Source organism: Lathamus discolor, chromosome 2 (genome assembly GCF_037157495.1).
Source record: "Lathamus discolor isolate bLatDis1 chromosome 2, bLatDis1.hap1, whole genome shotgun sequence".
Taxonomy (NCBI): domain Eukaryota; kingdom Metazoa; phylum Chordata; class Aves; order Psittaciformes; family Psittacidae; genus Lathamus; species Lathamus discolor.
Genome location: NC_088885.1, coordinates 98,582,522 through 98,602,728, shown reverse-complemented (window position 1 = coordinate 98,602,728; position 20,207 = coordinate 98,582,522). Strand labels below are relative to the sequence as shown.

Here is a 20,207-nt window from a genome sequence, read left to right as displayed (position 1 = left end):
CGCGCTGCTTAAAGCGGCACGCCGAGAAGGAGCGGGTGGCTGGCTGTGTGCGCTCTGAGCCGCAGCCGTGCGGGAGCGGCTGGCGGTGGCGGTGAGCCGGGCCGAGGCGTTGGCTGGGGGCACGCGGTGAGTTGAGGAGCTGCGGGCCGCCCTCCGTCCCCGTGGGGCTTTTGGGAGCGAGGTGGGCGCAGGCTTTCATGGCGGTGTTTGGGTCTTGGCGGGCTCCGGCCTCGCTTCCCCATTGGCCGCGGCGGCGGGCTGGGAGGGGCGCTGCACGCTTGGTTGGCGGGACGGCGGGGGGCGTCCCTCCGCCATCTTGGGCGTGCGGCTGTGGCGCTCCCCGTCCTCCCCTACCTGCAGGAAGGGGCAGCGGGACTGTGGTTGGTAGGGATGTCTGTGGTGGGCTGCTGCGGTAAAGACGGTGCCACCGACGCGGGGTGCGTCCTCGGGCTTTGCGTTTCCAGTGCCTGTTTCGGGAAGGGACCCCGGGAGCCGCGAGGTTCATGACTGAATGTTTAATGCTGCCATAAAAGTTGATGAGCAGAAGCAGTAGTGGCCTGTAGCTAGTGTCTCCGAGCTTCCGTTGCGGCTGAGCGTTAATAATTCGTACTACTTTTTTTTTTCCAGTGATTCTATGAATTCCAAAATGAAACAGAACGCAGAAAAAACGGGACCTTTGCAGGTACAGGCTTTAAAGTCTTGAAGCTCGAATGTGGGGCAGATAGGGGATGGAAAATTAAAAGGTTATCAAGAGTATCTCAAACACGGGATTTTCTTTGTTCTGAGGTTTATGCTCAGTTCTGTAGGAAATGGTCCCTCTGGCACGTGTTTCATATCCACTGAAGGAATAGAAGGGCATCTGTTGCAATGTGCTTCCACCTGGCTTATGACCTGTTGGCTTGGGTATCCTCATGGATATGTGGCTTGAGAACACTGGCCTGCTTGGGCATACAAGGTTAAGGCTGCTTTTTCCTTACTGCTCAGCAAGTCCTTTTCACTTAAACGCTGAAGCATGCTGTCTTTCCATGTGGCTTTGGTTTTTAGGTACAGGCTACCCGCCCTAATTTGGATACTGAATCAGTCTAGCTGCTAAGGGGTTGTAGAGTGGGTTCTGCAGGCTGCCCTTAAATAGGGCTGAAGAGTTAAATCGGTTTTGGCTTGAGCATGCTTTAACTGAGTATTCATGCAGGCAGTTATGTTTTTGAAGTCACCCTCATGAATCATAGTTGCTGTGGAATTGGTGGAAGTGCTTAAATAATACAGGTTTTTTTTAAGAGGTGACTAATAAGAAGTTACTAAAGTTTATACCTATTCTACTCTTCTTACAGTGTTCCTTTGTTAAACCTTTTAATGTAGGCCCTAATTGGAATAGTGCAAATACAAATAGAGACTAATAGTCTTCTGTAATGAGGAGTAGAGTTATTGTAATGAAAATCTCTGGTATTTATGAAAATTGCCAATTGTAAAGTCTGACTTATACACATGGTAATCTTGTCCTGTAGTGACTCTAGGGTATAAGTTTCTCAGTGTGGCTTTTTGTGCTTTCAGTGTGTTAACTCAGGTATTAGTTAATAATTTCTTGGCAGAGTATCCTTAACTTTAACCTTCAATAGCAGAAAGCAGTGTCTGACACGGTGTGCCTCCAGTTCCCACAGCAGTTAGTGTTTGGCCTGTAGTTTAACAGTAGGGTGATTGGTGGCAGAAACTACTGTGGGAAATGCAAGCTCTTGTCATTTCAAGTACAGTGTGAATCGGGAACTTTCTCACGCTGGTATGGCATTGTACTCTGGCTATTCTTGCTTGGTTGTCTGCCATTGTTTGCTATCTCATGGTGGCTGTGTAACCAACCCAATCAGAAAGCTTTAATGCAGGAAAGAGGTATTTATGCGCAACAGAAAAGATGATAAACATACTGTTTATACAAAACAATAGCCTGTCTGGATCGAAGCAAGGAAGCTTTAGATCCCTTTTAATGGGTAATCGAAGCAACCCATATATTTGAATGAACACCACTTGAGGGTGTGTTCACAGGTAACCAAAGCAGGTACTGCCTGTGACTTAGCCACATAAACTTGCAGTTGCAGTAATTTTTGTGCGTGTCCCCTGAAGTCATAAGATTGCTGTTGTCAAATACAACTTTGAGAGCTTCAGCTAAAGTTTGTATGTCTCTGCATTGTAACTGGCCTTGAAATCCAGTTGGAATATTTCTGCTGGAAGACCTTTTCAGGTTCCTTTGTGAAGGGGGTTTCCCAGAGGCAAGGACTGAGCATAGCTTCATGTGATTAAGATCATCTCTGCTGCAGATAACTAGCTTTCCTTTACACAAGCCTTTACATAGGCTAGGGTATCATCTTTTTGTTTTGAAAATATGAATCGTGTTATCTTAATAGAAACATGACAAATTCAGAAGCTTCATTCTGTGGAGAGAGAAGTGGCAAATGTCTGAAGCTTTATTTTTCTTTCTAGAAGTACCTCACAGACACCACAAGCAGTGCTGCCCCAAGACGGACTCTTAAAATGATCCAGCCTTCAGCAACAGGTTGCCTGGTTGGCAGACGTAATGAGGTATGAAATAAAGATAACTTGTAGATGTGTAATTATTTTTACTTGTAGTGAAATGCTTTTGAGCTCTTAACTGAAAACCAATATATTTGAAAAACATAATCTGCTAATAAGTATGACACAACTTAAGCTTACTATTGTTTTAATAATTAACAATATTAACAACTAGCAATTTCTAAGTACTTCAGAAAAATGCTTGCTATTTTTCTTAAACCTATGGGTATCAAGGAAGATGTCTGTAAATTAGAACTATAATGTGAAGAAAGCAGGGCTTGCGAAGACTTGTTTTCAGTCATAGTGAGCAGATTTACAGGTCTGTTTTCTTCAAAAAAAGCTAAAACACTGCTCTGAAGTTAAACCTGCCTGTGTTCTATGTAGAAGAAGTCTTCAGGCAAAAGAAAATGCAAGTTAACCTCAAAGGCTTGTAAAGCTGAGGTGGCTGTGGTAAAGGAGCAAGAAAGTGAAAATAATAATGATGCTGTTGAAGCCATAGATCTCATGATAAAAGGTATGTGGTAATTCCTGAGATGTTCTCTTGCACATGTTAAGCTTCTATTGTAATAGAACTTGAAATGCTGTTCCTTTTGTCAGTTGGATACAGACTTTGGTGGGTTTTTGGTGATGCCTAACAGGAATTAATGATACTTATTCTCTGTACAGTGGTAAATACAGTGTAGATAGCCAGTGCTTAAGAACAAGTTTGTTGCCAGTAGCTGAGAAGTGATGTTTTCAATAGTGTTAAGAAGTCCCGTAGCTTATTTGGCTCAGCTATGAGCTTTCAAGTGACTCAGTTGAGGTGAGAGCCTGTTCTGACATAGTGTGCTGTGTGTGCAGTTTCTCAGAACTATTACACAGTGGTTCTCAGAACCATATAGACTGTGACTTGGTAGTAAGACTTGTGTCTTCTATAAAGTACAAAGATACCAAGTACATGTTAGAAGACTGACATATGCAAATATGACCATCTGTATAGCCATTAAAATATTGTAAGCTCTCTTTTCTGTAAGCTTATGTTTCTAGTTGTAAACTTGCAACTAATTTCTGGAAAAGCAGTACATGGAATGAGCTCTTACTATCACAGTTTATAGAATCCTTGTATACAAATTAGATATCTCAAAGTGATTCCAAGAATTCTGTCTTAGCACAGGCTCACTGCAGTTTTCTTTCTTCAGAAAGTCCTTCACCTCAGTATTGGAAGGAACTGGCTGAAGAAAGGAGAAAGGCTCTGTATGAAGTACTTCAAGAAAATGAAAAGGTAGCTAGTGAAAGATAACCAACTTCCTTACTAGTGGCTAGTGTTTGTTTTAACATTTTGTTATTTGAACTCAGTTGCACAAAGAAATTGAGCAGAAAGATGGTGAAATTGCCCGCCTGAAAGAAGAAAATGAAGAGCTGATGTCCCTTGCTGAACATGTACATTTTATGACCAGCATGATTGAGGTAATTACAGGACTTTTCAGTTGTAGAATGCAAATGAGAAACCAGCAAAGATACTTTCAGTGAATCACGGCTTCTTTTTTGTGTGCTTCCAGAACACTCCTTTTTAAATTACTTACCTGTTTCCTGTAGGATTGCTCTAATCCAGAGGCATAGAGTCTCTGTTAGGGGATGATTTTTTTTTTTTCCACCTTGGAACCCACAGCGGTAACACAAAAGTACTGAGAGGGATGTTTCCAGAAGGGAAGATTCAACCTATTGTTGTAGCACAGGCTTTGCATGTTAGAGATGGTGACAAGGGAAAGAAGGGTTCTTTTTCACTTTGAGATGACTTAAATTCAAATGCTTAATAGACTTGGTGAGGCTGCTGGCTAAACCAAGTGTTTGTGCTGGTTGTGCCCTTTGGGGAGCTAAATTTGGAAGCAGGACACATGAAGAGGACCAGCAAGAGGGAGAAGGAAGCAGCACCTCTGCTTTTTATGTCAAGGTTTCACTGAGGAATTGCCACTTTTGTGAAAAGGTCTAATGAAGTCTGTAGTGTTCATAAACTTGTAAATTTCAGAATAGCTTCCTCTGAGTAGTCCTTGGGGATATGTAGTTGTGTCACTGATTCCATGACTCCTCTTCCAGGAGTAGATTATAATAGCCTCTGAAGCTGTCATAAATATATAGCTATGGAACCTTGATACTACAATTACCAGCTAGGTGGTTTTTGTAGGGATTGAGCTCTCAACTGGAGTATGTAGCTGGATGCCTGGCAAATGCTTTTCCTGATTAGACTGGAGAGGTGGGAATAAAATGAAAAATTATTGCAAGCAACTTGAAGTAAACAAGTTAGTTTTTAGTTTGGTTATTTAGCTCAGTCTTGAGAGACTCCACTAATTTGTTACACTTTAATTACTTTTTTTTTTTGGTGTTCAGGGAGTGCTGCTTGTTATGATTAACCCACAGGCAGAAGTTAAATGACTTAAGGAATTAAAGAACTAATATACTTGGAAACTTCTCTACAGGTCCTCAATGGTTCACGCTAACTTCTGAGGCTTTAATGAGGCTTAAGTGATACATAAAACAACCAGAAGTCTTAAGAGCAGCCTCTTAAAGTCCTATTTTTCTTCCTTAGATCACCTTAGATAAGGAAATCTTAATTTGATCAGTAAGTGCTAGAAACTGCTGGGTCTTGTAATTCATCTAGACTTAATGTAGCTTCTTATCTCTGCTTAAAAATTGAGCCCCATCTGCTATATAGTAACTTCTCTAAAATTAAACCTGTATAGTACTATTTTCAGTCATATTTAACTTGGGAAGCTGTTTCCCATATTTTAGGTTGCCAAACATAAAACCTGTCCTACTGTGAAGAACCTAAGGAAGACCTAACAGTCAGCAAAGCAGCAGATGTGGTCTGTGAGTTAGAGGTAGCAATTTAAGTTAAACTAGAGTGTCTTAAGATTTTTGTGACTGAGGAATGTTTTAATTACACAGCAGTCTCCAAATGAAGATAATTAGCTTGCTTAATTTAATATGCACATTCTTATTTCACTGGCTGTTAAGTAGAAAGCATTAAATTCACTGTCTCCTGGTTTGTTTGGTTTTTTTTCCTAGAGGCTAACTGGGCAAGCACCTGATGGTCTTGAGGCACTGGAGAGTCTGGCTCTAAAGCAGTCCAAACAAGAAAATGAAGAGTTTAATTGTGCAGATGGTGCAGACAGTGCTTCTGAGGAAGGACCATCACAAGTATCATGTGGCGTACGGGGGAGTATATCAGATCTTGCTTCAAAGGAAACAAATAATTTGCAACAGGAATGACAACCTTTAAATAGGCTTATATATGTGGCTTTTAATTGCAGACTTCCTCTTGAAAGGATATACTAAAACTTCTCAGGTATAGAAACTCTTGTGGAAGCATTACAGATGTTGGTTTTAACTGGAATTCTGTGCAGTGAGAGTGCCTGGATACTGTACCCAAAACTTAACCACAGGCTGTGCTTAGTTGCTTGTATAAAATGCAAATACTGTGTATTTCAAATTGTGTAAATATCAGTTGGCCTGACATGATACATGAGAGTTGATAAATAAATCTTTGCATTATTAAAACTGCCTCTTATTTGAATGGGAAATTGCTAGTTCTAGATTCAAATCAGTTGTGACTGCTGTAGGTAGAAGCTTTCAAGTTTTTTAGTGAGTACCTGGGCAGTTTTAACTCTGACTTCCAGAATTCTGGAGAATAGAATAGTTTTGGTAGATAAAGAAAGGAAAATAAAACCTGTGTGCTGTTGGTGAGGCTTCAAAAAGTCAAGAATGGGTAATAAAGAGTCTAGATCTATGCTTTTTGGGTTTTTAAATGATTGCCTCTATCTTTCAAGAGAGCCTTTTCCAAGTTCTGTGGGTCAGAGATTAAGTAGAAAGTGTGAAGAAAAGGTGGTGTGTTCTTGCTCCTAATAGCAGCTGTACAGAAAAATTGCATGCAGACAAAGCAACTGCCTGCACTTGAGAGCTATTCTGAATGGAGACTCTATCTGTTTTCAAAGTACTGCTCTCTTATTTACCAAGAGATAAAGCACCTTTTTACCAAGATAGTAGTGTTCTGAAGGGTTTACAAGAACATAAAGCACACTTTGGAACTTTGAGCATCTTATCTGGCATTCGTATGAGGTGAAAAATGCTTGCAGTTGAAAGCACTGAGGTAGAAAGAGTAAGTTAAATGCAGTTTTCCAGTCCTGAGTGAACTCAGCAGTTCTGTAACAAGGTCTTAAATGGCTTTCAGAGGTGGCTGCCATTGCAATATCTAGTGTGAAGATCTTAAAGTTGAGTGGCTTTCAGGAGACAGGTGTATTTGGAGAGATTCTTGTTTATAAGTCCATCAGGCTTCGTGAAAATGGGTGCTTCAGGGTATGCGTGAAAAAATCGGTGGAGTTACTGGATGAGCACCTTTAGATTCCTTCCATATCTTACTCTCTCCCTGCCTCTGTCAGTAAGTTAATAGATTTTTCACAATTTATTTCAGTTGTTTGGCATTCCCCAAATGTCACATTATAGGAAGCAATACTTCTGTCTTCCATTTCACCTTGAATCTGGTAGCCACAACATGAGGCATCATGTTTTCCTGGGAACTTTGTAAACAAAGGATTACATCCTACAGTTTGTGCTCTAGAGCATGCTTGTATGTAATCCTTTCCATTACAGTGCAGAAATGGTGACAAAGCAGTGTCCTGTAACTTGTACTGGTGCTGTGTTTAAGAGAAAACAGCTGTATGCTGGATAACTGCTTTGTACAGTAACCTTTGTTTTCTGTTCAAAAGAAATAGATAATGGTGTCAAGTGACAAACATCTATCTCTGTTTCTTAAGCAATCTTAATGTCAGCAGTTCTTCAACCATAGTAAATAAGGATGCATGAAACCTTAGTTATAACTTTATGCAGTGCAATTCAGTTTGAGGTATTCATAGTTAACAGACATTTTTCAGAGGGCTTTATTTTTAAACATCAGGAATATTTTGCGTTTGCAGAGACTGCAGGAGTTAGGAAAGCACTATTGCATAATAGCTGACCAGTGTAACTGAGAGAGCAAGAGCAATGGTCTTCCACCATTGCACCACCTGCTCTGTGAACTGCTGTGTAATATGAGTGCTGCTGTTAGAACCAGGATTTGCATGCATTATCTGCATCTGGCTTTTCCTTATTTCCATCAAGATGGGCATGAAAAATGCTTATTAGGCTTAAATCTTGTGCTTTTTCTTGATTTTTATTTTTTATTTTCTTTAAATAAAAGACTCCCCTAAGTGCCTGCATCCCTACTTCTCTTGAAATGGGGTCTGTGCAAAATGAATCATGCAAGTTTTCCTTGTAGCCTGATGGGTATATTGCAGCAGTTGGACCACCTGAACTGAAGAACTTTTTACATCAGAAAGCCATGTGCCATGTAGTAATGCATAAACCTGCACCTAAAGTCTTCAAACCAAGGCTGTTATGGTTTTATTAATTTGAACTCATTAGAGATAATAGTTTGCTGTATCAGGTCCTGAAAAAAGATGGTGCAGGACAAGACTCGGTGTGAAAGCCCAAGTGGGGCATAGAAATAAAACCCATGCACATCCTCAGTCTCCATCATTGATGTTTTAGACCTTTGATTGAACAATTTCCCTAGGCCTGTTATGTCAGAAGTACAGTGTTGCCAGAAGGTTTAAAACAATGCATTAATCATTGCTTAAACATGTTCAAAAAGGAGCAAGTTTCATTTATTCTGAAATTTCCAAGTGTTTTTGGAACATGCATGCAGTAGAATGCTGCTACATAGCCTAGGAACTTTGTATGCGGATGTGAAAGGCTTGTCAAATGTGTAGTAATTGTACAGAAATCTATGTAATTAGTTCTTTTACAACCATCTGACCTTTTATCTTTGTTTAATTATGTAGGGAAATTCATTTACCACTGAAACATAGCTATATAACAGCTGAAAATCAGTATCACTGAAGACAAAGGCATTTCATATCTAGCTAAATTACAGAGATCATTCTGTTGAGTAGAATAAAATTACCATTTCTGGAACCTAACTGCATAATGTGATTCTTTCTGAGAAGTCATAAATGCTTTTGTGCACCAGCTTGACCAGCATGCTGACTCCAGTGCAGGGACTATGGCCACAGTCTTTTTTTTTCCCCTGAAGTATCCTATGGCTGCTGAGAAGTGGGATGCTCCTGCTGCATTGCAGCACTTCTCCCATAAAATGTGTGCCCCAACAGAAAGATTTTAGACATATAAGTCTGAAGTGAGAGATGGGCCATTTGCAGGTGTCAGCTGTTTGAAGAGGGAGCTGCTGTTCAGGGACAAGCAAACTGAGGTGGATGTTTGTGAGAGGAAGAGCTTTTAATTGGTTTAGCAAAAAAATACCAATTTTGGTGTACACGTCCATTGTACTTAATGCATGGAGAAGTGAATTGGACTGTAATAACTACTTGACTGAACAACTGAAACTGGTGGTTGGCATTGTGTTGCTTACGTGAGGGCCCACAGTGTTGTCATGTGTTGCATAAGTAGTGACACTGGTCATCGGTTTTTTGCAAGGAAGCAGGATGCATATTCATATACTCTTCCTTGAGGGCTGTCTGAGGTTATTTTATTTTCAGAACTGGTTTTGAGATTCTGAGCAGGTGGTTTGTAAACCTGCCAAGGCTGTGTGTTTCCCATGCTGTGTTGTTCTTGAGACTGAATTGCATTGTTACGCTTTTCTTCAGCAGAAAATGTTCACTGTGTATTGTTAATTCCTCTTTCCAGTCTTGTGGCAACACAGAGTAGTTCAGGAAGTGCTAATGGTGTTCTGGGAAACTTTACTTTGCTACTGCTCTCTAAATCTGACACCTGAAATGAAATGTGATTGGCTGTGTTCAAGGTTAAACCTTTGGGTATGACCATACCTCTGTCATACCCTTAGGGACACTGCAGCCATTTGGAGAGGGTGCTATGCATCCTATTATTGGGATAATTCCATTGCAAAACATGAGTCCGTACTTAAGATATGTAGTCTGGCAATTGTATTGACTCCTGATTTTGAATGTTTAAAGTTAACAATAACTTGGATATAGCAGACTGCAGTATAGGATAAAGCTGTAGTGGATGCTTTTTATGAAGGTATACTGGAGACAGGAGTCTTAGTAGTAGTATGAAGCTCTGGGCAGCCCAACTTACACTGTGGCTGTAGCTAGAGTAATATAGAGGTACTATGGGCTTATATCTACCACACAGAATACAGAGAGACAATAACAGCATGGCAGGGGTAGTGAAAACCACCATAGCTATGAAAAGCATGAAGTGAAAATAAGCCACCCACAAAAGCACCAGTCAAACCCCTTTTCCCCGTGTGCTTTTCCTGATTAGCTCCCTGTTTCCTCTGTCTGCACTGCTACCGAGTTACTTCAATACAGGAACTTCTTCCTAAAGTATATGTCTGGGGCAGCCCAGACCTTTAAATTTGTTCTAGTCAACCTGCTGCAGCCCTGAGAAATAGGATTTGTCATAGAATTGTAGAATGGTTTGGGTTGGAAGGGACCTTAAAGATCATCCGGTTCTAAGCCTCCTGCTATGGGCAGGGACACCTTCCACTAGACCAGGTTGCTCAATGTCCCCTCCAGCCTGGCCTTGAATGGTGCCAGGGAGGGGGCTTTAAACAACCTGATGTAGTGGAAGGTGTAACTTACAATTACTGCCTGCTGGTTCATTCTTTGCTCATTAGTAAGCATCCTTCTTGCTACATTCACCTCTACAGGTCTGTTTTCCTGTTCTACAAAGGAGAGGTTTTGCATTAGTGTGGTAGTAAGGGTCAGGACTGTCAGCTCTGCAAGCATAAAAGCATGTCATTTTTGAGACAAATATAGTGCTTGTTCCTTTTTATTTGCCTTCTGGTTTTGGAACTTCCAAAGTTTGTTCACTTTTTCAAGGGTTTGTTACCCTGGGGTCATGGGGGTCTTGTTTGGTTTTGTTCTTGAGAGTGTGATTTTTATATGTTGTCACAGATCATGTTAAAGCATGATTCTTTGTTAGCTTTCTAACACGGTATTAACACTCAAAGTGAAATTTAGCCTCTCTACATCTGTGTCCCAGGTTCAAGCTTGTCAGTCCCAGCACAACAGGAACTGAATTTGGTCTAACCACTCCCACTTAAACTCCTGTGGATTTCCTCATTGACTTTATTGACAGGAGGATTTGCTCCTGCCTGATTCATATGAGCTGTGTACATGTTTTTTAATGGTTATAATGGTGTAGCAAATCAGCTTTAGGTTAATGGACTTCTCAAAAGGTGGATTTAAACAACAGTGAGGGAAAGCAGCTATACATTCCATTTGGCATGGTACCTGTATGTATGAGCAGCCTTGTGCTCTCTGCAGCTTTGGCTCTGCTCAATAGGCAGTTCTGCATTCGCTAGGTCTGTGCCATGGGGCTGAATGTCTGCAAGAGGAAAAGGAGTGTCGTCTGCCTGAGAAGAGTCTGTCTTCACAGAAGGAAGAAGTAGCCAGCGAAAGTCTGGTAACAGCCCTGGAGCCTCTTCAGCATATTTTCCACTAGTCATTGTGAAGCCTTTCTTGATTATCTTGAAGGATACACAAAGCTGGTTTGCTCCAAACTTAAACTAGGACTAGCTAGAAGTGTAGGGTGCTAGTGCTTACTTGAAAGTGAACTCTGCTCCTTTTGAAGTGACAGTTCAGGACGTAGCACCTACAACCAATGGCTTTGTGGCTTTTGTGTTAACAAAACCATGATTTGTGCTGTGATAGCAAACTACAAGCAAGCCTTTGACTGACAGTATATATTACAAGTACGAGATTTTGGCAGACATAGGAATATAAGAATATTCTCATCTTCTTTTTAGATACTGTATACCTCTTGCTGATCTTCTGGGGTGGAAGCAAGGGCCTGCACACATGCATTGAAGCAACCAGAGAAGGAACACTGAGAGGGCACAGTCCTCCCCTTGTCTTCCAAAATAGCATTTTAGTTTAAAACTGGCTTTTTTAAGAAGTGCTTTGGTTCACCTCACAGAGGTACAACTAAGAGCAGTTGTTTGCACTATACTTTCATCTCTTCTCTACTTTTTCTACTTTTGTGGCTTGTGTGTTTGTTTCAATTACTAAAACAATTTGCCACATACCCCTATCTTGTCCAGCAAAAAGAAGGAAACGCAGGTGTTGTGCATATTAAGACACAACTAGTGCTCTGCCTTTTCACCCCTGCAGAAGTTGCAGTCCTCTGCCCTTGCATGCTACATGTAGTTCACTTGTTCTCATGTTTCTGTAAGACTTTAATGTTCTTCTAAGTCTTAAAAGTTGATCTGGTATAGAACACAAATTATTTCTATGCTGTTTTGCTTGTTCTGATGTTTCTGTAAGACTTTTATGTTCTTCTGAGTCTTAAAGTTGATCTGGTATGGAACACAGATCATTTCTATACTGTAAGAAATCAGCAGGTGACTTCATACAATTTAGCTAAACTGAGATTGTCGTAAAGTTTTGACCTAACAGTTCTCCCCAAATCCAGCTGCAAGTAGTGAACGTAAGAGCTACCTATGATACTGGGACCTGACTTGCAGGATGGGCCTCACAGGAGAGGGGCTGCTGACAGAAAGAGGGACTATACATATGGACTGATGTGCTTAGTAATTAAAAAATAATCTTTATTATAACTTAAATGTGATAGGAAATATGGTGAGTACAAATGCCACAAAACTAAAAGAAAAAAAAAAGAATAAAAAAAAAGAAGCAGAAGTCAGTACAAAAGGACACCTTGGAAGAATTCAGCTGATGGGAGAGGTGTGGTATAAAAACCATAACATGGCTATTTCGCCTGCTGCAAAAAGAGTCTTATCTTCCTCAGTAAACAAGCATTTTGAACTGTACAAAATGTACTTTTTTAATTAAAGGAAGAATATATATTTATAAATATACAGATATGTACACTGTTGTAACATTCACAGTAAAAAAAAAAGCCAAACAAAAGGGCCCTGGCCTGCCAAGTGTTTGGTGCACAAGGCTTCCTTTTGATGTGAACTGTTTGCAATCTTTTCTATGTAGCCTATGCAAATTTGGATACTTCAACTGACATCTAAATAGCATTTCATGCATAATGAACACAGTACAGGAACACTCTTCTGTTAAATTCTATTCACCTCCTCTGTTAACTTAAGGCTCACAATCAACAGTTTGAAGTACTCGCTGTCTTTCATCCTTGCAGTGGGGAGGGGGGGGAACGCATTCACTTCACCCTCTGTTTATTACTGCCTTCTAGGTCCACTTGTTCTAGTTCTTTGTATTGAAATGACTATAAAAAGCTATGATCCACTAATTAGAGTGTATGGAATCCAAGCCTGCTTGCAGCTTACAGGAGCAAATGGCTTTGGGGACTCACTCAATTAGCTGTATTCACTCCTTCCTGGAATAAATAAATGCACTTTACCTTTTCATTTAGTTTTCAGAAACCTACGTGATTGATCCCCCTCACAAATCTCTGCATTAATAATGGCTTGTTGCTGGAGGGCAAGAGAAAGGAAATAAAAGACCAGTGAAGGCATTTAGAATGAGTCACCAAAGTGACACCTCCCAGGGTTTACATCATGCTGTTTCTGGAGGCAAAACTTGAAGAAACTTGCTCTGTATTTCATTAATGAGAAGGCCAAGTGGTGTTCCTTGCTGCTGAAGTGTTGGTGGGAACACCAAGAGAAGGCTTCTTTGCTGTCCTGCTCAGGGGGCCTCTGACTTGTCCTTCTTAGATATAGTATCGCACATCTCAAGCTTTCACGACGAACTTCAAGGAAGTAAATGCAATACTCAATAAAACAGATGAAGATGCCAAATTCTAAAAACTCACAGAAGTTTGTTGAGGCTGAATAACTGCAATTACATCATACGTTACTGATCAGTCAGGATAGCTCCTCAGCATCCATCCAGCTGTTCCATCATGAGCTGCAAAGAGGAGCCGATAGGAACCCTTAAGCTGGATTTTAAATGTTGCCTTTCCTTAAGAGGTCTGTAAATTGCTACATTTGAGGGCTTTCTAGAATTCTTCAAAGTCTTCCTTCTGCTCCCCACACTGAAGTGCAGCCTCATCCTACTTTAATGCCTGTCACGTGTAGGCAAGTGCTTTTCCACCTAAAAAGCTGTGGCAGTTTCAGTTCCACGGCGGCTTCCAACTCTAACAAATTCCCGGGGAAATTTGTCCAGCTGTTCATATGCCAGTCTCCCATCTTCACCTGGATGCAAAACGTTAACGCATAATAATGTATTATGTCATTGCCCGACAACATTTAAAATACTGGATTCTCTGCTGTTAGGAAGTACTGTTCAGCCACTAACTTCTTCCCCTTAAAATTCCTCTTGTTGAAGGCAACTTCAGAAATTAAATGGAAAAGTTAAGCATGCTCTGAATATTCAAATTATTTTATTTTCTCATGTGATATCCTGGTTTTATCTACAGCAAAGCAGAGGCAGATGTGACTTGTATAATTAGATGACAGTATCTGTACCCTTGGCTTACTACACGACCTGTGGTACTTGTCAGGATCTCAGTTGCAGCTGTGATATATTTGAGGGAGATGATGTTTATCTACTTCTGCTTTGGACAATATAAATCTTACCCAATTCTCACTTCCTAACACTTTAAATGAGTGAGTCTAGCCACTTCTTCACTTATACCACTGAAAACCAAGATGCAGTCTATTTGCTAAATTTAACTATTTGTGTCTCTCAAACCCTTTTCTCTTAGGCACTGTCATCTCTGTGGATCTCAAGATAGGATTGAGCCTAGTGTGCTGAATTGGCCATTAGGAAACAAAATGCTCTCTCTGTGTTGTCTAGAGATCTCCCAGAGATTTCAGAAGTGTCCCTGCACTAGTTGTTTTATAAAGTGAGCACTGACACGTCCAACAGCAGAGTGAATTCCTGCTGAACTGGTGAATGAAAGAGAGTATACTTGAAGAGTCTGCATAACTAAAATCACAGATGGGCACACACATGGAGTAGAAATTCATGCCTGATATAAAGGCCATTAAAATACAACTTTTCTCTACTGCCCTGAAACTGTACTGGTTTGAGTATGGATTCCTGAAACTGTGCAGCCATGCTTGCAGTCACACACTGCTATGCAGCTAGATTACAGTTTAACGAACAGCGTATCTCTTGTCTCAAGGACAAATGAGGGTCAATGCAAGGTGCCTTAGTTATGGTGTGAAGGACTTGCAGGCTAGGGTCTGCCCAAATAAGCATATTAATGAACACTTGGCAGTGCTGATGGCATTTGAGAGTGTGACTGTAGCACTACAAGGGTGATTGACAGGAGGGGATCTCCAAGAGGAGGGGGTTATGAGATGCAGCAGGCAGCCTGCTCATCTTGCATCCTCAATGCTGCTTGGTTTTCAAATTCATTATGAATTATTTCTGTTTGTCAACTTCTCCTTTGCTGTTTTTAATTTTCTGCTTCATCCTCCAGGCTCACACAATTTGATCTCTCTTTCTGGCTCATTTTCATGGTTTTCAAAATGAATGGTATTTAAGAATATATTTTAGCCTGTTCGAGTCTCTAGGTAAAGCTTTGTTTCAATTTATAGTCTTATGCTTGCATAACTTAGGTATCTTACATACTGCTTTGTCAAAAAAGAAAATGAATACTGCTCTAAAACAGGCAACTCACCAAGAGCAAGCAGGGTTTCGGCCGCCACTTTTCTGATCTCTTCATTGTCAGACTGACAGAGTGTGACCAGCATTTTAATACTCTCAGTAGCCTGGGAAGTGCAAAAGATAAACTTTGTCATCATCACAGAGCCCGGCTGTTTTTGCTATGAAGCTTCTAAACCATTGCCAAACAGTACAGTATCTGTAAAAGGAAGCAGTGCAGCAATGCAAAACAAAAACACTATTGCTGCTGCTGTTGCAATTCCTATTTTGCTGTTTGTACCTCTCAGATATCCTTTCTTTAAAGTAAAGCCAAGAACCACAATGAATTCATTGTCTCTTACCTTGAGGAACCTTAGAGCCAAGCAAGCTGCTTTCTGCAGCTGGAGGTTGGGCTGGGTTAGTGCTTCACAGTAATAAATCAAGGCCTGAAAAAAGATAAAGAGTAGTGTTGAAAATGTCAGTGTCTGTATGGAGCAGAAGGAGTGTGGAGGCATTGCTGCCCTGCTAAAGGGAGAGGGATTGCTAAAGTGAGCACATGGGATGCAGAAGCACAGCCCCTGCTACAGGTAATACGGTGGGATAATTCCCTACAGCAGATAGGGAATTATCTGCAGGCCAGGACACTAGTTATTGCTTAGTAATCTCAGGCCAGCTTTCTGTGAGGAACAGTTCATGTTAAAGCAAGAAGCACAGTCTGGCATCCTTGAGAGCCTTTCCATATAAATTGCCAAAGAGCTTTAAATGGGCCTTGGTGTCTAAATAGCTCAAGAGCTGACCCTTGAGATGGTCTCTCTAATGCAGAGATAGTAATGAACAGCCTGGGATGGACCCTAGGGGGACTGCAGGTATCTATTATAAGGTTAGCATGAGCTGCTAGACCACTTTACTGTGTGGCCCTAGAAATTAGTAGCTACTGCTCAGCAAACAAGCCAGTGTGAGCAGCAAATCTCAGCAGCAGTTGGCTGCACAATGAATTCAACTGCAACATAAGGCTGCATAATGCCCTCACACAAGGCACCTTGTGGTTCTTCCTGCAGACAGTGAACCAGGTATCACCTACACATGCCTGTTCCAGGAGGAAGTTCTATTTCACCTGAGATGCTCCCTCCATGGTGCTGGGGTTGGATGGAATCAGATACCAAGAGGCTGCAAAACTGGAAGATGAAGTGGGAGGGCAAGCAAAGAGGGGATTGGATCTACAGAGAAGAGCAGCAAAGAGTGAGCTCATTTTTCTCCTCTCTCTGCCTTCTTTCCACCACTTTTCCTCTTCCAACTGCCTCTTATTTCGCTCTCTCTCCTGACAGGGAACAAGAAGGATAGCTGGGAAAGGTCTGCCATGAAAGGGTAGAAGCCAATCCCTGATTTCTCATTCTTCTTCTCCCTTCTGTTTCATTTTTGGGTTTAATCTGGCCCTGCTTGTTGCCGTATATCTGTGACAGATCTAAAAGCTGAGCTGTGTCTGCCCAAGGTAGTCCCTCCCTCCCAGAAATGGTGGGAGGTCCCATAGATGCCTCTTTTGGAAAAAAATACAGAAATCCCAGACCTAATTCTTTCCATGTTGGTGATGCTGAGGACTATTGCCTTGAAGCCTTGGGCTGAAGCCAAGTCTGAGACAGGCCAGCAGAAATGCTGAAGTATGGAAGACAGCTGGAGAGCACAGCAGTCGGTAAGTACCTGCAGTTTTGGTTAGTACCTGTTTAGTGTAATGACAGGTAGAAGCAGACTGGTGTAATGACAGAAACAGACCTGCATATTTGCAGAAAAACTAGATGGGAAGTCCCCCTGGGTAAGTTTAAATCAAGCTTGGAGCAATTATTTTATATGTGTAGACATTTGAGACACATAGGCAGAAAAAGCGTCATGATGATACAGGTCTCCTATGCAATAGGTGATTTTCTGCCACTTACCTTCTCCCTGAAGTGCCTGTTTTCTGCAGTAGCTGTCAGAAGTGATGCCACAGTCTCACTAACTTCATTTTTATTTTCATTGAGGAGTAAAGCCAAAGCTCTCAAAACTTCTTGCTGTGGTGGAAGGTTATTGGAGTTTATTTTGGCCACGTTTTGCTGCAGTTTTCCATCTTTCACTGACTGCAGCACCTGAACCACAGAGGCTAGAAGTGCAGGAGAAAGGTCCTTGTTATTTATGTTATCCTTTCAATATCCCAGATTTCCCTGCCAGCAATCCTCAATTTATACTACGCAGACGAAGTACACAAAAAAATCCCCCTCTGAGTAATTGCAGTATTGCAGTGTCTGCATGGGGAGGGAATTGTTTGGGCTGTAAATTGTGCTGGTTTCTCACGTGTTTTTCCAAAGGAGATGAATAGATGGGCTAGGTGGGACACTGCAGTGTTTAATTCCTGCTCTGAGCTAAGGGCCTACCTGTCAAATCTTCACTTTCTGCTGGAAGATGCAAATCCTCTCCATAACAAGTGAAACCCACATCCTTGTCAGGGTAGTGACTTCCAGAGCATCTTTATGAGAGCTTTTCCTAGGCAGATTGATGTCCGCCACCCAGAGCCATGTCTAATTGTCCAGAGGAGGGCTGAAATACCTTTTCACTTCCAGGTTTTTGAGTAAAACTCCCCAGTAAGCCCAAAGAATAATGAAAAAACTAGGCAAGGTTCCTCCAATTCCCTCTCAGAGAAGAAAACTTGGCACGCCAGGGACTGCAGTGTAGAACACTCTAGATGCTCTGTGAAGCATCTGCTTCTCTTTAACTCTCAATGGGAGAGCCTGTCAAACACTGAAGTGCTGTGATACCTTGGCTCCTGAGAATCACTCAGGTCTCTTCATTACGGATAGTGAAAAACTGGAATGTCATCCAGTCATCCAGGCAGGCACAGAAAACCTCCCAGCCATTTCCTAAAAACTAACTTTCAGTATAGTTTTTCCCATTTGAATATGGAAATAGAAATGACTGTCGATGTATCTGCATCAGCTCCTTGCTTTCAGTGGGTTCAGGTGCATTTGGACTTACTATCCAAGGCACTTCTTTGCCTCCTTTGCCCCCTTCTTTTGTAAAATTAGCCTCTGGGCTGAATTGTTTTGAGCTGAACTCAGAAAGACACCAATGGACTCCCCTGTTAGCCACCAGAATTTATATATCCTACCTTCTTTTGCGAGCTGCAGCAAATAGCTTCCAAGGTCATTAACACTGTGGCTGGCAAAAATAGTTGTAATACTGAAAGACAGTAATGATCTCAGAGGACATGCTGGAGTAGAGGACAGGCTCCGTCCGATCCAGGATCTGAGACACCAGGATCCTGAAGACTGCAGGCAGTCATGGACAAAGGGAGGTATCAGTGAGGAAAAACAGCTGCTGGCAAAATGCTGCAGTCTACTTTAAAGCCACAAAGAAGGAACCGTATTTGCAAAGCCAGATACTTCCCAATGTTTCTAACCTCAGCTGTTGTTAGGTTACAAGCTAGACAGACCATCTCCCTGCCTAGCTTTTATCACCAGAGGATATCTTTGTAAGGATGAACCTCTGCCAGTTTACTAATGGCTGATGCCACTTCCTGTCCAATCAATACAGTGTTCTTTCTGCCCAAATGATATCCTGAATCACTAAACACGTATCCACATGCACTGCCAATTACCACTCTGCGATGCCACTGTACTTCACTGAGATGCTCAGGGAGACAGGATTTGGCTTTTGGCTTTGCTTGTTTTTATGTTCCTGCGTGAGCATGTGGCATGAAGAAAACTAGTCTGAGCACTGGCTGTGAGAACTGTAGCATGGAGCAGGAAGGAAAAAACACTGCTCTGGGTAGGCATCTGCAGTGCAGGTGCTCACTCCTGAGCAAGTCACCCCACTTCCCTGTTCTGTCCCACAGACAGCTAGTCTGTATAGCTGGAGTTTGAGATGTGGAACCTGTTTTCAGATAAGCTCCCTTGAATGTGTATGAATTTCATCCCCAGTGCACTGTAATGGGGCATGGACATTATACAGACACATAAAATTACATGTGAGGATTTGTACTTCACCCTGTACTTTGGAATAGACTTACTTTCCAATTAGCTCATAAACATCATTAGCTCATAAATGTCACTGTATTTCCTTTTCTGCTAACCTCACCTTATTCTCCTATTCTGATCTCACTGTCTGGGGCCAAAACTGTTTCAAGAGTTGTAGCATTAGACTCAAAATAAGATCTTGAAGCTGTGACGAAACAGACCTCCCAGGGTTTGGAAAACAAAGCAATGAAAGTCAAATAAAGCCTAGTACACAGCTGTTCTCCATTTTGATAACTGACACTTTTTTTTCCTACAGTAGTTGGTACCTGTTTCTGCAAGTCCTGGACACTCCTCATTCACAGTGGTGGCAAAATTGATATCCAGCTGCTTCATCATCTTGTCTGCAGATGTGTGATACACTCCTGAAGGGCCAGTACACTTCATCCAGAAAGCCAGCAATGATAGCTTCTTGTGGAACTCTGGAATTGCTGGAGGAGAAGACAATATGTACAATGAAACAAAGCAATGCTAGAAGCATCAACTTCCAGAAGAGAAAAGATGGTAAGAGGAAAGGAAACCTCACCTACTGATAGACAGTTACTGTTTGGTGTGTCGCCTTGTGCCATTACCTTTATAGTGTTATTATGTGCTCACCCCAAGTTTGTGACATGTTTTTTCTATTTCCCATAGCAGGATGTGAGAAAACTTGCTCCTGATCCAGTTCTGGGCATTCACATCTCTTCCTTTTAAATACCACAAAATACTAGGGAAATACCACAAATGGTCTGCACAAGATTGGTCCCTTCCTAGCACTGCTTTGTGGCCTTGGGTAAGTCACTCAATCTTGCCTCAGTTTTCTGATAAACAAAGTAAATACACCATGTTGTTTTTACGTATCATGTCAGAGTGCTCATGAGGATAACTGTGTGCTTGTCAAATTCTTCCAAGGTATTAAAATAGATGCATCAACTAAGTAATTCTCCATAAAGGTGACAAAATAAAATTGATAAAACGTTCAAGAAGTTGTATTATGCCTCTAACAGTTATAAGGCAGATCCTGCCTTTCCTTGGGAAAGAGGAAAGAGAGGTGGAGGAAGAA

At 41.5% G+C, this 20,207-nt stretch overlaps 2 protein-coding genes across 5 annotated transcripts in view; one reads left to right on the top strand and one right to left on the bottom strand.

Annotated features, from left to right (window-relative positions):
• Window positions 1–11: 11 nt before the first annotated feature.
• On the top strand, window positions 12–6,090 carry GMNN (geminin DNA replication inhibitor). 4 transcript variants are annotated; one of them, XM_065667855.1, is made up of 7 exons: window positions 12–91; window positions 628–682; window positions 2,467–2,565; window positions 2,941–3,070; window positions 3,735–3,817; window positions 3,892–4,002; window positions 5,599–6,090. In XM_065667855.1, exons 2-7 carry the CDS (start codon window positions 635–637, stop codon window positions 5,800–5,802), a joined length of 675 nt encoding a protein of 224 aa, XP_065523927.1. In that variant the 5' UTR covers window positions 12–91; window positions 628–634; the 3' UTR covers window positions 5,803–6,090. The 4 variants fall into 4 exon arrangements, with proteins under 4 accessions (XP_065523927.1, XP_065523925.1, XP_065523924.1 ...); XM_065667853.1 differs by lacking the exon at window positions 12–91 and adding an exon at window positions 106–126; XM_065667852.1 differs by lacking the exon at window positions 12–91 and adding an exon at window positions 339–437.
• A 6,046-nt stretch (window positions 6,091–12,136) lies between these two features.
• Window positions 12,137–20,207, bottom strand: part of RIPOR2 (RHO family interacting cell polarization regulator 2) — a 65,120-nt gene continuing 57,049 nt past the window's right edge. The window contains 7 exon segments of the mRNA XM_065667851.1: window positions 12,137–13,729; window positions 15,166–15,256; window positions 15,491–15,574; window positions 17,057–17,259; window positions 18,262–18,319; window positions 18,321–18,421; window positions 19,435–19,596. Coding sequence (XP_065523923.1) covers window positions 13,629–13,729; window positions 15,166–15,256; window positions 15,491–15,574; window positions 17,057–17,259; window positions 18,262–18,319; window positions 18,321–18,421; window positions 19,435–19,596 — 800 coding nt within the window. The 3' untranslated portion in view covers window positions 12,137–13,628.